The sequence below is a fragment of the Lichtheimia ornata genome (genome assembly GCF_029851405.1).
Source record: "Lichtheimia ornata isolate CBS 291.66 chromosome Unknown scaffold00073, whole genome shotgun sequence".
Classification (NCBI taxonomy): domain Eukaryota; kingdom Fungi; phylum Mucoromycota; class Mucoromycetes; order Mucorales; family Lichtheimiaceae; genus Lichtheimia; species Lichtheimia ornata.
The window spans coordinates 832-18250 of NW_026695393.1; the positions used below are offsets into that span (position 1 = coordinate 832).

The 17419-nt window shown below is 44.0% G+C and overlaps 6 protein-coding genes across 6 annotated transcripts; 4 read left to right on the plus strand and 2 right to left on the minus strand.

The window, feature by feature from the left end:
• Positions 1-1132: 1132 nt before the first annotated feature.
• O0I10_010603 (uncharacterized protein) lies at positions 1133-3016 on the plus strand (the record flags this gene model as incomplete). The annotated part of the gene is made up of 3 exons (XM_058490582.1): positions 1133-1907; positions 1964-2832; positions 2918-3016. The coding sequence occupies 3 exons, from the start codon at positions 1133-1135 to the stop codon at positions 3014-3016; spliced, it is 1743 nt and encodes a 580-aa protein (XP_058338595.1).
• A 668-nt stretch (positions 3017-3684) lies between these two features.
• On the plus strand, positions 3685-8601 carry O0I10_010604 (uncharacterized protein; the record flags this gene model as incomplete). Its single annotated transcript, XM_058490583.1, has 7 exons — positions 3685-3712; positions 3771-3832; positions 3902-3974; positions 4046-4188; positions 4263-4441; positions 4507-4597; positions 4666-8601. The coding sequence occupies 7 exons, from the start codon at positions 3685-3687 to the stop codon at positions 8599-8601; spliced, it is 4512 nt and encodes a 1503-aa protein (XP_058338596.1).
• A 160-nt stretch (positions 8602-8761) lies between these two features.
• On the minus strand, positions 8762-10259 carry O0I10_010605 (uncharacterized protein; the record flags this gene model as incomplete). The annotated part of the gene is made up of 7 exons (XM_058490584.1): positions 8762-9174; positions 9239-9322; positions 9426-9567; positions 9627-9703; positions 9784-9915; positions 10015-10095; positions 10157-10259. The coding sequence occupies 7 exons, from the start codon at positions 10257-10259 to the stop codon at positions 8762-8764; spliced, it is 1032 nt and encodes a 343-aa protein (XP_058338597.1).
• A 734-nt stretch (positions 10260-10993) lies between these two features.
• On the plus strand, positions 10994-13345 carry O0I10_010606 (uncharacterized protein; the record flags this gene model as incomplete). The annotated part of the gene is made up of 8 exons (XM_058490585.1): positions 10994-11014; positions 11093-11150; positions 11225-11357; positions 11484-12469; positions 12548-12634; positions 12700-13037; positions 13097-13282; positions 13340-13345. The coding sequence occupies 8 exons, from the start codon at positions 10994-10996 to the stop codon at positions 13343-13345; spliced, it is 1815 nt and encodes a 604-aa protein (XP_058338598.1).
• A 114-nt stretch (positions 13346-13459) lies between these two features.
• Positions 13460-14598, minus strand: O0I10_010607 (GTP cyclohydrolase I; the record flags this gene model as incomplete). Its single annotated transcript, XM_058490586.1, has 7 exons — positions 13460-13518; positions 13582-13628; positions 13688-13801; positions 13865-14024; positions 14095-14124; positions 14212-14406; positions 14469-14598. The coding sequence occupies 7 exons, from the start codon at positions 14596-14598 to the stop codon at positions 13460-13462; spliced, it is 735 nt and encodes a 244-aa protein (XP_058338599.1).
• A 1628-nt stretch (positions 14599-16226) lies between these two features.
• O0I10_010608 (uncharacterized protein) lies at positions 16227-17307 on the plus strand (the record flags this gene model as incomplete). The annotated part of the gene is made up of 2 exons (XM_058490587.1): positions 16227-16315; positions 16377-17307. 2 exons carry the CDS (start codon positions 16227-16229, stop codon positions 17305-17307), a joined length of 1020 nt encoding a protein of 339 aa, XP_058338600.1.
• Positions 17308-17419: the final 112 nt, after the last annotated feature.

A 17419-nucleotide genomic window follows, 5' to 3' on the forward strand; every position in this document is an offset into this window, starting at 1 on the left:
CCATTTGGCGCTATTTATGTAAACGAGCAGGACCTTGAAATGCTGAAACGTTGCGCGAGACCTATTCGTTTATGCAGCATAATGACGTCTGATGATGATGGGACAATGTAGCCACCGGAAAAAAGAATGCACTCACGCAATAACATGATGAAGATCGATGATCTCCGATTGCCAACATGCTATATTGCATTTACTACGACCTGCGTAATTCCTGTTTCACATGCATACGTTAGTAGCATTGAGCACTTTTATGTCGGCTTTACCTTCTTTTGGAATGAGCTCCATAATAAGCTGATGTGAACGTATGGGCTATTTCTGTAAACGTTACAGCAGCAGCAATCATGTAATAAACAAGCTACCAGCTGCGATGCAGCACGATTAAAAAAGTATAGCTTGCAACGTCCAAGCATGTCCTCAGGGATGTAGTAGGTGAGATGACACGTTACATTGATTAGCAACAAACACATGTCATTCCAAAAGGTACAGCTGACAGGTGGGACAACAAATGGATGGTGTCAGCAGCAATAACAATAATAGTATGTATCTTTGACGCTAGTAGTAAACTGACAACATGTCGTTTTTATAGATCGGAATAATAGCACAAACCCGCTTATGGCAAGATTCATTTTGTTTTCGTAAGAACATGATGCATGTCGCAAGCAAGAAGAAGAAGAAGAAGTAGAAGGGTATTGAAAGTGATGAAAATGCAGCTGCTGCAGGCGATGCTACGATAGCAAGATGCATGCCATAGTATACCCTAACAACAAGAACAAGGGCAATCCAGGGTCATATTCTAGTCGGGACCAGTAAACAATAGATGTTAATAAGGTGATCCTGTCAATGATGATGATGATGAACATGTTGATAGCAGGGTTATAGTTCAAGATTTGCGATTGTAGTCGGTAGATGATGGGTGTACAAGCTACTTGAAATTAGCTGATTTTAGTAGTAAAGCCTGTATATGGCTTGATTCCCAGTGTAAAACAAAAATGCAGTTACTTAATAAGAGCAAATATAATTTTGTTATCTTGCGTCGACTCCCAAATCAAACCATGTCCGAAGAATACGGGATCGAGAATTGTTATAAAAAGAAGATGTACGGGAGGAGATGAGGATGATACTATCGATTGGGATGCAACTTGTCACTCTTTTGATATCATTGATCTGCTTGTTGTCATGCCATCAACACCATACAGCGTGGGCTCATCGTGGTGGTGGCAGGACAAGGACATATGAGCTCAATATCACGTCCGAAAAGATTAACCCAGATTGTCACAATGAAAGCTATCCACATCTTTTGGTGAATGGTCAATTTCCTGCACCTCCTATTCGCGTTACAAAGAACGACCATGTCCACATTGTTATCCGCAACCACATTGACACCAACCAAAGCACCACAATCCACTACCACGGCATTCTACAGATTGGCACATGCGAAGCCGATGGTGTCCCTGGCATAACACAAGAACCCATCAAGCCGGGCGAGGAGTATCACCAACGATTCCAAGTCATCAACCAAGCCGGCACGTATCACTACCACGCTCATGTGGGACTACACGACGACACTATCATTGGACCCTTCATTGTATATGAATCAGACGAGGCATGGCCTGACGATGAGTGTGACAACAACAACAAAAAGAAGCTCAAGGATGGACCCTATGAATATGATGATGAACGCGTGCTACTGCTATCCGAGTATTGGCATATGACAGATGAGCAACGTATGGCGTATACGCTTGGCACAAGCTATAGAGGCATTGCACTTGCTGATAGCTACTTGTTCAATGGACGCACCGTGTATGATCCAAGCAAGAATGACAGCAAATGCCCTGGCTATTCAGTTATCAATGTGGAGCCCAATTCTGTTTATCGACTTCGTTTCATTGGGGGTGTCACAGCTGCAGGTACGATATAAAGGTTCTCATAAAAGTATGATGATTGCTAAAAGAAAGATTTCTAGTGCTTAGTCTCAACATTCATCAACACAATTTCACCGTTATCGAAGTCGATGGCAACCTTGTCAAACCATACGACGTCTCTTACTTGGAAGTTGCACCGGGTCAACGCATGTCGGTTCTAATGCGCACTTTGGATGCAAAGGATGGCGAAAGTTTCTTTATCAATTCGGCCCCACGGCATGTAGCAGCATCCTCTGGTAATGGACGTGCTATATTAAGATACAAACGGGCTTGTCAAAAGCATCAATCAGCCATTGCAACACCAGCAGATACAGCAATGACAGCTACCGATACGACACTTTTGCATCTACCAGCAGCCAAATCGCAATGGATCTTTCCCTATTTGGAGCCACTCAATGGAGAAGGCGTGGATACCAGTGGACCCCCTGATCGTACGGTGGTGATTCGACCCTCGGAAAAAGTGATGCCTGACAACACGACACGATGGTTCTTGAATGATCGCTTATATGAAGAATCGACGCATATGCCTATCCTTCATCGCATTATGGAGCAGTCTCATCATGAACGGCTCAACATTCTCAATTCATCATTATCTGCAGTGGATGGTTACGATTCCAATTTAGGGGCATATGTGACAGCCTACAATGAAATTGTTGACCTTGTCATTGAGACCACCACCATTGCCAATGGCGTTTGTATCGGGCATCCATGGCATACGCATGGGATGGTGCATCACACTTTGGCTTCAGGTCCTGGTGAATACAATCATGAACGTGACAAGGATAAACGCACATATCAAACTCCTGCATTTGGTCGAGATGTTACCTTTGTTTATCCTGAACAACCGGGTCCTCCTCCAATGACTCCAGGCGATCAGCTTTGTGGGTGGTCAAAAATCCGAATTCAGACGGTGAGTGTGTAACTACCATCATGCAGCAGACCAGCTGCTGGGTTGTTTGAAAAAAAAGCTCATTTCTTTTCTTTCTTTTGTGTAGACAAATCCCGGAGCTTGGGCCGTTCATTGCCATATCACTATGCACATGTTGCAAGGCATGATGATGGCACTTGTTACAGCACCCGACAGAATCCATTAGTCGTCGCCTTGTCTTTTTTGTGTTCTATTATGTACAATAGCTACCACTACAACAACAACAACTACCATCTACCTACACCACTATTTTACAATACGCATTGTTTTGTTCTCATGATCCTGCAGTGTGATTCAATTACATCTCAGTCATTTTCCAATACAACATCACACATTTACACGTTACTGAAGGGTTACAGCATGATGATGATAAGATTGATCTTCCCTGCTGCTGTGCTGCAACAACATGCAAGCCGTTTATCTTTCTCCACCATCTTCTCCTTTGTTCATTCGCTCTCTTTGTTTTTCAATTGCATTGTGATTTGCCTTATGTCTATGATCTCTATTACCAGCAGCAATGGATGCATCAACAACATGTGGTGGCAACTGCTGAAGAAGAAACAAGGTTGTTGGTGGCAAGCTTAACCTTTAATGGATAAATGGTGAGTCGCGAGGAAACCTGTGTAACAAATAATGCTCAAGCAAAAAGCCGAATGCCATTAGGAATGCAATGCATGATGAACAAAAGAGCAACACCCAACTCCTTTTTATTCCCTTTTTTCTTTTTCTCTTTTGTACCTTTACCTTCTTCATTACCAACCACATCTACCCCCCACTCTATTTCTTTGGTTTTCTTTATAAACCATTTCTTCTTCTACTACTACTACTACACGCATGATCCCCATCACGGGCGTGGCAGCTGGTATGCATCATCGTTCGTTGAGGTCGATATTATCCTCCTATTGACTCTATAGTTATAGAACGCTCTCAGCAGAATCGAGCAGCAGTCGATCGTAGATCATCCTTGGAGACACACAATGTGGTATGTCAAATGCTGATTTTCAAGACATGTGGACATAGCTGACGTATTGCTGCTCCCCTTTCAAAATAGGCATTTAGGCGACATACCCGTTTCTGGGATCGAACCAACAAGGGATACATCACACCTATAGATACAGCCACTGGTATGATTACTATTACATGATGTAAAGAATCCAGCCATTCATTGACCATGTTGTCGTCATCATGATAATAGGCTTCATGAACCTAGGCTACAGTGTCTTTTTCAGTCTTACGTTTGGCACCTTCTTCAGTGTTCTCGTTGCCTATGCTACCCATAGCTCATGGATTCCTGATCCACGCTGTCGTATTAACGTGAATAATCTTGCCCGTTCTAAGGTAGAGTATAAATATCCCTTTTTCTCCGCGCCTTTGCATAAATAATATTCACCTATCATTCGTTGTTGCTATAGCGACGACGTGCCAAGCGATCCTCTTTGTATGACGAATATGGCAACTTTGACGCGAACAATTTTGATCAACTCTTTGACAAGTATGCCCAATGGGATTTGAGTGGCAACAGTATCACGCTATCCGAAGTCCTTCAAATGGCCAGTGAGCAAGGATCGTACGGTGTTAGCCCAACCGCATGGTAAGTCGGGTGACCTCATCATCATCTCCTTAATTTACTTTTCTCACGAATCATGTTTGCATTAGGTCACGAGCTGTTGTTGAGTGGTGTGCACTCTATTTATTGATTGGAAGAGGAGGCGCATTTCAAAAGGATGATATCCGTGCTGCATTCGATGTAAGTTTTAGAGAGATACACACGCTATCCATCCATTGCTCATCATCTCACTTTTTCCAACAATACAGGGATCTCTCTTTTTCAAACTTAGAGAAACGAGAAGACCCACCATCAAAGGGCTTGCTTCTTCTTCTTCTTCGGCCGCTGGTGCTTCAAACAATACGCATGGTGCAATTCATCCCACCGACTTTGCAAGAATGCTGCCACAAGGTGCTGTGCGTACATTGGAAAAGCAATTGAATGCAGCCTTGGACACGTTGCCACGCTCTACCTTGTCGATGATTGAATCTCATTTTCACAATTGGGTGCCTGGTGGTGGTAGTGGTAGTGGTCATGATGATGCTATGCACCACACTCGATTGGTAGAATGGGGTGATGATGAATTTGGTGGCAGCACCGGCAGCAGCAATAGTAATGCATCCTCCCCATCTTTGGTGGCATCCACAAGGCGGCGATCCACATTACAAGAGCAACGTTTAACTGGCACCAAATACTTTTCATTGGACAATCAATCATTTGCATTGACAGGCGTACAAGGTTATCATGGCACTACATCCTCCTCCTACACCTCGGACGAAGATACCAGCGTATCCACACCTGAGACTGAAAACAGCACCTTGCCTATGGTGATGCTCAGTGGTCTTTGTCCAGATGGCATGGATTATTATCGTGATACCCCCATCAAAGATTGGATTGGTGATAGTGCACTTGCAGGTGTAGCTCGTAGCGCAAAAGAAGCATTACCGCCTCCGCCAACCAATATGATGCAACCCAATCGTAAGGTGGATTTAATGGCAGACCTTCATGATTCTCAAGACGTTACCTTGATGGAGCCTACGATTCTTTCGGGTGTCATGGTACAAAAGGCTGATTATGGAATCCCTTCAGAAAAGGCAACCATGGATGACTTGCATGCTATGTCACCGCTCTCAAGCTTTTTGCGTCAACATGATGAAGACTCGATGACCAGCAGCAGGCTTATGGATAATGATATCACCTTCAAAAGTGGATTGACAGGCGTGCGATACGATGAAGCGAGCATGAATGAAGAGCCTGTTGCATTATCAGGTCTACTACGCCATGATGACACTTTTACTTTGAGCACCGACAATGTTGTTGAGCATAACAAACAATCGACGACGACGACGACGTTTGAGCCAGTGACCTTATCAGGCTTGCGAGTCGATGATGTTGATGGTGGTACACGAAGCGGCTTTGTCGAAGCTCCTGTTGACATGTTGAGTCATCCAAAGACACCACCAGAGGCAATGGAGCCTATTGCTTTGACCGGTCTTTTATCATCCAAGGATGATGGATCAAGCTTCTTTGTTCAAGAACCATCCTCTGATCTTGCATTCAAAAAGGATAAAGTGATCGATTTGGAGCCTGTGAAACTATCAGGGTTAGCCGCCAACACGATTGCAAACGAATTCACCCCCTTTGTACAAGAGCCTGAGCAGGATGTTGTGTTTGACAAGAAGCGTGAAATCGATATCGAACCTGTAACATTATCCGGTTTACGGCAAGAACACGACTCTTTTATTCCATTTGTTCAAGAGCCTAGAGAGGATACTACCACAAAAGTTGTTGACATTGAGCCTATTTCATTGACTGGTCTACGCATGGATGATGATGATGGGTCATTCACTCCCTTTGTTAAAGAACCCGCCAACAACAATGACACCAAGATACACGTGATGGATATGGAGCCTGTGCAGCTTACGGGTCTTCGATCGGATGAAGCTTATAGCACCTTTGTGCAAGAACCCAAGGTCGAGCCTGTATCCCTCTCCGGTCTACAATCGAAGGATGATGTTGCCATGGCTACTACAGTGGTCTTGACTGGTCTACGTGAGAATGTGGGATCCGCCTCATTTGTTGAAGAACCGGCACATGATGAACTAAAGACATCAGCGGATGATTTGTTGGACGCTGTTGACCTGCCATGTCTTAGAACAGGCCTTGACACCGAATACCTTGGATTTGTTGATGTACCTTCTGATTACGAGCCAAAAGCACCCGTCGATGTGGTACCTGTCACCCTCGCGTGTTTACGTACAGGCCCTGCTGCTACTACAGAGCATGCTGCCTTTGTGGCTGAACCCTTGGATTATGAACCAAAGTCACCACCCACCAATTTGGATAAGGTTGTGATGTCTTGTTTGCGTGATAATGATGATGCCAACTATGCGTCGTTTGTGGAAGCACCTCTTGGCCTTGAAAAGGAACCCGTGGATCTTGATGAATGTGCCAAGCCCGTGCCACTATCATGTTTACGTGCCGATGTTGGCTATGCTGACTTTGTGGATGAGGCACTTGCCAACAAAATCGAAAAGGAGCCAATCGACCTCGATGAATGTGTCAAACCTGTACCAATGCATGGCTTACGCTCTGATGCAGGATACGCCGAATTTGTCAATGCCGTTGGATACGAGCGTGATGTTGAGCCTGTCACGCTTGAAGTACCAGCATTCCAATGCTTACGTTCAAAGAATAGCGAATACCTTGGCTTTGTCAGCGAACCACAGGACTACAAGAAGGCGATGCATGTCCCACTTGAACCACCATCAACAGCATTTTTGCAAAGTGACATGGACAACCTAGGATTTGTTGAGGCTCCAGCAACCATTGAGCAAAAGCAATATGACATGGAAGTGCTTGGACAACAAATGGATCACCTTTCTCTCAGCGGATTGAGTAAGGAGGTTGGCATGGAAACGGGTCGCCATGGTGATGATGATGAGCTCAAGTCCCCCAAGGAAGAATCAGCTGATCCCATTTTATTGAGTGGATTGCAACATCAAGGAGAATCAATTAAAGAGTCGATCATGGAGATATTGCCAACAGTACAATTGCCTTGGGAAGAATCTGAAATGCCCATGATGAAGTTTGTACCTGAGGAGATAGCATTGACTGGAATGTCACAGCAACAGCAAATTGAAGTCCCTCTCAAAAATTGGCTCAACATTGGCAGCCTCGTTGGTGTTACAGCAAACAAAGAAATGTCACTATACGAAGCACCTGTGGAGATGCCTAAGGAAGACGTGGTGGAAGAAGTGGATCTTGAACAATATCGTTGTGCTATCCCACTATCCGGTGTCAGTGATTCGGAGCTCACCACTTCCCTCAAAAATTGGCTCAACATGGAGGCTCTTCCTGGAACTCTTGGGTCCATTGTATCGATATACGAATCACCTGCTACTACCATGCCAGATGATTATATCCAGCCAAGCTTAGATATGGATGATGGACGTTCACCTATGCTGGGCATGATTACATCTGATGACAAGACACTCAAGAATTGGCTGAATATGGGTGCATTGTCGGGGACTGTTGCAAGTGGTCTGTTATATGAACAGCCTATTGATACCAAGGATGAACCACCGAAGCTGAAAAAATCAGAACTTAAGCAGCTCCGTAAACCTGTACCGCTACCTGGGATCAAGAATGAGAACGTGCATCTCAAAAATTGGCTCAACACAAGCGCTCTCCCTGGTATTCGAACGACTGAATCATCGCGTTTCATTTATGGCAATCCCGGTGATGATATCCCAACTGATTACATCCAAGTGCAAGAGGACATGCAGCAAGAGCTCACATCACTCTCTGGTACAATTGCTGATATTCCAAAGGCACCACTAAAGAATTGGCTCAGCATTGGTGATCTACCGGGCATTCAAAAAGACAACACCATGATACGCTTGTACGAGGAAGCACATGAACTTGAGCCTGCTGATTACGTTGAACCCACATCTTTGGATATGGAAGGTGATATCAAATTGACAGGCGTTGTTGAGAATGAGGATACTATTTCAGAGGATGACGCAGCAAGGCGATCGAGCATGGAAGACACTATGCATTCAGAAGACGAGCATTCTATCACCACATCAGAAACCAGCCATGGCCCTGTACCCCCATTGTTTACATCACCCAAGCCCAAACAGCAACTTAGTAATGAAGAATGGTCCGCCATGAAAGAAATCATTGAACAAAAGGAAGAATGAATCATGTAAATAAAAATTCGTGTAACATCAGTAACAATGATGCCCAAAATGCATAGTATTGCCAATAATCCATCCCCATCCCACCAACTAAAACCCCTCAATGATGAATGAAAGCCAATATGATGTATGTATATAAATGAAAAAGAAATGATCTCGATAATCAAGCCTTGTCTTTGTTGTTGTCATTACTTTGTTGTTCTTCCTGTCTAGGCTTTTTAGGTTCTGGTTCATCCGTGCTGCTGCTGCTGCTATCTTCCTTGAGAACGACGCCTGTGGGTTCAGGTATTTTGGCAGCCACCCAATCACGCCATTCATCCCATGATTTGCCTTGCATAAACGCCACGATGATTACGGTCATGTTGTCGCATCCAACACCGCCAACATCGCATTGATCCGCCAAACACTCATCCATCAGGTTTTCACAAATCGTTTCCAGGGGCACCTTTTCCTTGAGTTTGCCACGAACAAAGTCGACGACTTGTTGATTTGTCATACAATCCCAAATACCATCGCATGCTACCACCGCAAATTCATCGTTGGCTGTCAATTTGTGTTCAGTGACATCAGGCTCGGCTACCATAACCCAAAGTGTCAGTTCAATCATTGTTCCTCATGTTCATTGATTGTCTTGTTTTACCTGTTACGACTTGTTTTTCGGGAGGCAAGTCCTTATTTTGTTTAAACTCAAAGTCACCCAATGCCCTTGATAAAGCGAGGTTGCCTACATATAGATAACAAAAAAAGTGCGTGTGAGTGTCATCATGCTTTGTCACGTGGGGGTAACGCCACACCCACCTATCCCCAACCAATTTCACAATATTTACCATTCACTCTTCCAAATTCGACATGACCACCTGCTTCAACAATTCGAGCTGTTTCCTTTTCATTGACGGGTTTGTGATCTTGAGACAGTGCAATGGCACGACCATTGTTGCTGATAATGGCTCTCGAATCACCGGCGTTGCTCTATCATGTGTCTTCCTTTTTGAGTCATCGCCCAATAACAGGGCCCTTGAAACACATACCACATATAGCACATTGTCCTTTGTCAATAAAGCGGATACAGCTGTACATCCAGAGGTCTCGTTTTCATGATCAGGATCTATAAAACCCATCATCAGCCTTTTGCAAATGCCATCCTCATCCATCCAGCCCCCCTTGATATATAGATATATAATATACCTTTCCTCAGTGCATCATCCATTGCTAGATAACCGCTTCGCAATGCCTCTCGTATATTGCCTTCCTTGAAATACTTTGATTCGAATATCACATCGTGCAGATGCTCGCCACTGTACTTTGCAACCACAGCGCCTATTACATACATGTTGCATTCATGTCAATGGTATTGAACTAGGGTTCATGAGTGACACACACACACGCACACCCCTCCACCACCTAGGTAATACGTACCTCCATGACCATCAAATACAGCAAAGAAGCTTGCGCCTGTGTCCTTGTATTCGGGAATGGTGGTATGTGCATCTTCCATACCTGTAAAGGGAAGTCCCCATGAGCATGACGACTCGTCCAATGAATGCATCAAGCGACTTACTGATTCGCCACCCCTGCATGCAAGATGCTCCATACTTGACGCGTGCATCTCCACCTTCGGAAGACTCCTTGGTTGTTATTGGTTCGGAAAGTGTTTGACCCATAAGACGGCTGTGTTGGTTCGATAAAAGTGGCAGTGAACGCGTAGTAGATAAAGGGGGAAGAAAGAAGAGGGAAAAGAAAGACAATAAAACAAATGTGAATATGCCTGCTGCTGCGTAGTAGTCGTACGTGTTCCCTGTTAAGCCTCGAGTGGTGGACAACCGCTTCATCCAATCACCACATTGGCTGGGTAGTATCAACTATGCGAAGTGCTTACTTTGTACTACATGCTTGATCCTGTTCATTCATTGTCAGTCGATGTCAATAGTGTGAGTCATTGTTCTCTAGCGACTACCACCATTCATGCACCTGTCTTAGATAGGGTGGGAGGGGGATAAAAGTACAAGGAAAGAGGAGATACGCATAAAAAAGAGTAGTGAGCAGCCCTATCCTTTCAGTCAATTCCCTCCTTTTTCAATCCAAATCTTCTTTTATCCCATCCTTGTATCATAGCAACACCCATGATTAATGTTTAGTAGAGTTATTACAAGGTAAACAGGAGAAGATTGTACATGAATGGATAGATGCTAACCTTTTGATTGTGTTTGTGCGGCATTGTGACACCAAATTAACGCACACGCATTCAACGCATGTTTACAAGTGAAAGCACATGGTTTGTGTGTGTATAATACTAGACGACGCTTGCTTGTCGTTCGTTCGACTGGATTCTTTTTTGACGCCTGACCTCCCGATCACTGCTCTTTTCCATTCACATTGTTGCTGCCATTCACTCTCAATGCCCCTGCACCCATTGCTGGCAAGTTCCTTTACAATTGGTCTTTATTTGCGGTTGTAGTGGTGGTGGTGGTGTTGTTAACGTTACCACCACACATAGGTGAATGGATCTAGGCGACGACTGACGGCTGTGAACCAATCTTGCAGCAGTAATAATAGTAAGATACAGTGATAATACTCAGCTTACAAATGTGGATGATATGGCTAACCTAAGGTGGGGTCGTCTACATAGATAAGATGCAGCAGCCTGCAGCTGGAGAGTTGGTCGTCACCAAAGCAAGAAAGAGTTATTCTTTTCAGTCAACAGTGCATCCGATAAAGCCGAGCTTCTTTTCTTCTTGTCCAAAAACATCTTCTCCTCAAGGGTAGGCATATCATCATCATTACCCACTCATCCTCGATTAAAATATACCCCCTTCCTTCCTTCCTTTCTCACTCATCACTTATGCCATTTTCATCTTCTCAATGTCTATTACCTCCTTACATGACAGGTCACAGCCAGATGATATGGGTGCTGATCTCGATTCTATTGTATCTTCATCTACAGCCACAACATCATCCACGTCTACTTCATCTCCATCACAACTCGTCCTTAGTAGAACAACATCATCCCTCGTATCCACCGTTTGCTCAGGTACCAGCTCATGTACCTGCTATCAGTGCTCACGTCGCCATCATCATCATCACCATCAAAAGAAACCATCCACCACCACCACCACCAAGGATTGTTCTTGGCACTCAGAGATTGATGCCGGATTAAAGCAATACAACATCGAGGAAGAAAATATCACCACCACCACCACCACAACAACAACAACCAAACATCAACGTAGCATGTTGCAAAGGAAACGACCGACGATTCATTCTTACAACAAGCATTTACCTCGTCCACCCTATGCACCCAATGATAGCATTTATCGCGCCCACATGAAGCCTGCAGCAGTAGTAACAAGTCAGCAACCACCACCACCACCACCACCACCACCACCACCTTGTAGTGACAAAAATGGTAGTCCTTCTTCTTGCAATGATCATACTCGATGGTTTGATGATACATCCAATGTCGACCTTGTGTTATCCTTTATGGTATTCGACACCATTGTGGCTGACCAACCTGATGACAGCATCTTTGGTCTTACAGATTTGATTGAAGAAAGGACAAAGCAACTGCATGATAGTCTTTTTGACACTGCGGAGGATGAAGCGAAGGATGAGGAGGAGGATGAGGAGGAGGAAAAGAATCGCCACGATGACAATGGCGGCATTCAGGGGTCAACAGCTGCTGCAACAGCAACATCATCATCGTCGTCGGCCTCTCAACCATCTTCATCATCATCACCAGCAGCACCAATTTGCAAAAAGAAACATCCTCCATCATGTCATACCTTGAGCTCAAGAGAAGGGCCCACTCATCATCCGCTTACATTGTTCCATACCATGAAACTTGTCAATGCTAAAGAGCGATTGGAAACATTTGGTACGTATTCAATATCCATCTACCACCACACGTATATGGTAATTCTCCTCCTTCTAATAATAATAATTTCTATACAAGTCATTGCATATGATCATTGTATTCGGGCCAATAGCGGGCTTACCAATTGGATCAAGAAAAGGCGAGGTCCACCCGAAATCCTTTGCAGTAAGTAACGAGCTCATCCTCAATCTTTCTTAGGAATGAAGATATCTCATTTACCTTTGATGTAGGTTTTACACCACGACACGTTGCATGGCGACGACCCCAGTATAAACGATTTGGATTTCTCCCTTCAAGGCTATCGACTCGAGAAGATGGCACCGAGGAAATGATGGCAAAAATCAGCTCACATACGCCAACAATGCACAATCCATACAATCGTCGCTCATATGATACGGCTATTACTACTAATAAGGGTGCACCTACGGATCTATTGTCAGCAGCATACGCGTTGTTACCAAACACATCACCCGATATTCGTCACACATCATTGAGCCGTGATACAGGCAAGAGGCCTTACGATCATGTTGATATGCCAGGTCGACCTTTACCACGCAAGGGCCATAGTGTAAGTATCCGCGGATGGATTTATAGGGGGAGGATGTGGGCTGATCAATTGTACTATAGAGATCAGCAACCCTCGACTCTTCAAGTCATAGCGTTTCTACAACTTCAAGTGACAAAGAGAATCATGGCATGCATCGATCATCTAGCAAAAGAACGTTGAATTCATTTGGAAAAAGCACCCTGTGGAAATACGCTCGTAATGACACATGCAATATCCAACAACAACATCCTGAGATGGTCACACAGGTAATGTGGATGATGATGAATCATAAAGCCGATGTTGCTCATACAAAGAAAAAGTAGGATTGAGCCTATACAATCATCATCACAACACGCCCCCTAATAAGTATTATATGAAAAGAGATAGTCTATTGTACATTATATGAAACAAAGTATGGATCTATGGGTATCTGAGCTATCTATCTATCGGCGGATGAGAGTCAGGAATTCTTCACGGGTTTTGGGATTGCTACGGAAACAACCTATGCAAGTGCATCAAAGTTAATTTCGACCACCATCCATGCTTGCTAGCAAGAGCAACTTACCCATCATGCAGCTGGTAACAGTAGAGCTACCAGGTTTTTGTACTCCTCTAAAAGTTGATAAATGAGCCTTCTTGGTTTACCATCCTTATCCTTTCTATCCACATACCGCATACACATGCACATGTGTGCTGCTTCCATAACGACAGCGACACCTTGGGGCTGTAATATTTCCATCAATGCTGTTGCGATTTGTTTTGTAATACGTTCTTGCACTTGCAATCTAATCACCGCCCAAATGTCAATTAGAAATGTATGCTACACAATTGACAGCACACACACAAACCTTCTTGAGTACAACTCTGCAATCCGAGCTAACTTGCTGAGTCCGATTACACGGCGATTCGGAATATAGCCGATGGCAATTTTACCAGTGAAAGGTACCATGTGATGCTCGCACAATGAAAATACATCCACATCCTTGACAATCACCATCTCATCATGATCTACCCGAAAGCAAAGGTGTATAAGCCATCATGGGGAAGGGATCTCATCCATCCAATCATTACTTCTCACCTTCTTCAAAGATGGCATCATTGACAACGTCTGCATAAACGATATGCATTAGCGATGCGATACTTTACGCAACGATGATCCATCACCATGACTACCACCATCACCATGACAACGTACCTCGAATGTTCTCCTCATATCCCTTTGTGAAAAACATAAGTGCCTTGGCATAGCGATCGGGAGTCTTGAGTAAACCTTCACGTTCTGGGTCTTCACCAATGCATGATAAGATCGTTTTGACAGCTTCAGCCAACTTTTTTTGACGTTGAGCTCGTTCTTCGGGTGATTCATCTCTTCTTTCTCTAGCACCAACACCTTTATAAAACACAAATCAGTATCCTTGACTTTATGCAAAAGCAAGCACCGTAATACTTTACTTGGGTAACTCAAGCCGTCCATATCCACAGGTGTACTTTGACGACTGACAATGGAGCTTGTAGAGGTGACAGACGATTCTGAAGGCGAAGGCATCACTGGCCTTGATTTGTTCAAGTGATCGCTCGACATTGGTGTTGTGGTAAAAGGGAAAAAAAGAGAGGGGGCGGTGGTGAAACTTCAAGGCACCACAGTTGAGGGAACCTTTTTTTTTCTTTGTCGGGCTTGAATTAACTCGGTGGAGATTACCACAGTGTGACCGTGCGAAAGGTGGCATGTCATTGGATCAGCCCTGAATCAGCATCTGTTTCTCTCCATACGTGGAAAATAGGGTACATAGATGCTACATCGCTATCTTTTTGCTTTTACATCATGATCATGTGCATAGAGTGATTTTTATAAGTGTAATAAATTACACACCCACCTCCTTATTGATGCCGTAAGACCGACATGGATGATGATGACGATTGTTTGCCATAGCATCCACCTCAGCCTTCTTCTTCTTATTGTAACGAAAACAACGTAAAAAAGTCATGCGTGTATACATTGACGGGCATACGCCAGGGAAAAAGGAAACTCGTATGCCCTGCGCTCTTTACCTGCAGCAACAACGATACTATGCATGAAACAGAAAGGGCTCTTTGGGAAAAGGTGGATAATGCGGGGAATGGAGTACCCAATATTGCTGATCCGTTGCCTTGGGCATGCTAGTATTGTTTTCCCGAAAATCCAAATGCCCATCATACAACGATTGGCGTTACTTTCAAAAGCGCACGGATCAATACCATGGATCGGGACAACCACGACGTCTGTTTGTTTAATGTTCAATGGCGACCCAGGGCTGTTAAGCATACCTACCTACCTCCTCACAATCATAGACGACTCCAATTGGGTTGCACTACTATGACCAATGTAGCAAAGAACAAAAAGGCGAAAATGCTACCGTTGTTGCTGTTGTTGTTGACTCGCATTCTACTGCTACGGCAGAATGATTGGCCCCCCCCCACCTCCCTATGATATACCAGCTGACACAAACTCTACCCTACGACGTGCCCCGTCAAAACATTTGTAAACATTACGCCACGTAGCAGGATAAACCACTAGTATCACATGCCACGTTGCTTCGACAGAAAAATGAGTTTGCTTAGGAGATACTTGACATTTAGAAATAGGAACCGAGCCTTCATTGTTTAGTTTTGTGTTCCCTACATCATACAAACACACACAAAGCATCATCATGAAACGGATAGGAAATTCCGTGGTATAACAACAACAATAATAACGTGTGGCAATTTCGTATCACATCATGAAGCACTTTCATCAATGCAGTCTCATTGACAATGAGCTGCAGCACATGGATCGATCTTTGAGATGATGAAAAGAGTGGATAAATATATGCGTAGCGTATGTGTTGTGTGAGAGTGAGCATCATGCAATGCATGACACAATGCCTTTTATAGACCTGACAGAAAAAAAAGAGATAAAAGATGCGTGACAGGACCATATTTATATGTAAGGGCGTAAAGGAAACTGCATCTAATTCCATTGCCATCCGCCATCGCCGGCCGTGGATGAGCAATCATCATAACAATGAGGGATTAGAAGGTATAAAATGTGGGTACAATGACCACCTCATGTAAATAAATAGAAAGCATTCTCCTTTTTTCTCCATCATCACCATCAACTCTGTCATTTAGCTCCTCTCTTTCTTTTTTATTCCTTCTCATCATCTTCTTTTGCTCCTTCCAACCATTACCATTATGCTCTGTAACTTGCCAAGCGAAGTGATGCTTCAAATTTTGCATCATGTATCGGTTGAAAACCATGCCGATCTTATTCCAATTGCAAGGTAAAAGTAAATTGGGTACCTTTTGTAATTAAAGCTAATAATCAAGTTGTTGTATTATTAGCACATGTAGACGAATGCGTACGCTGGTTGCCGACTGGACAATATGGTCAGGGCCTATCACCATTGTCATGGACTCGTCGTCGTCGCCATACTCTACAAGCCATTTGCATCAAGCCATTGCTGCTGAATCATCCTTAGGAGCAGCACCACCACGTGCCACTCATGTCAATCTTGCAATCGAAAATTCAAATGCATGCACACAACTCCCCGACTTGCTTCACTGGTTGTTAAAGAGCGGGGATATGAAAAGCCTAGCATTGTATACGCCTGCATCCACGCATGAAGCCATTATCCAAAATGCATTTCAACCACGATCATTGAAGGATGGTACCGGTACAACTGAAAGTAGTTTACAGTCCTCCTCCTCCTGTATTGAATCCATCACCCTGAGAGACCCTTTATTATCCGATGCCATCCTTCTTGATCATCAACAACCCATTATGCCGCTGGCGGTGACCTACAAAGATGACTTGATTCACTGGTTGGCTCAATCACAGAAAAGTTTGGTCCATCTTGATATGCCAAGTTTACCCATTGATTGGTTTACCGAATACGGAGAAAATCTTTTCTTTGAAAAACTGGAAACTCTCACTATCACAGTGACTCATGGTGATGGTGGTGGTGGCAATGATGATGAGGAGCAGCAACTACAGGAGCATGGATTGGATGGGAGAATACTCAAGCAAACCTTTCCCTGTTTAAAGGAACTAACAATCCACCTACCATGTGCTGATCGATTCTCCTTGTTGCTTCCCCTCTTGAGTGACAAGCAGCTTTACCCCTGGATCGAGTCGATTACCGTGATTTGCCCTGACGATGACAGGTTACGAAAACGATTACCCCAAGAAGATGTGGAGGCCTTACTTGGATCACTCAAAGGCGTCTCAAGAATCAATGCTGGTTGGGATATGGTTGTCCTGGACGACATCTAATCATAGCAACCTACATACGTAATTCTATCTTTTTTATATACCACCATCTTTTTGACATTATCCCCTTTGACGCATTGTCAATTCCATCCCCCACGTAATGATATACCCACCA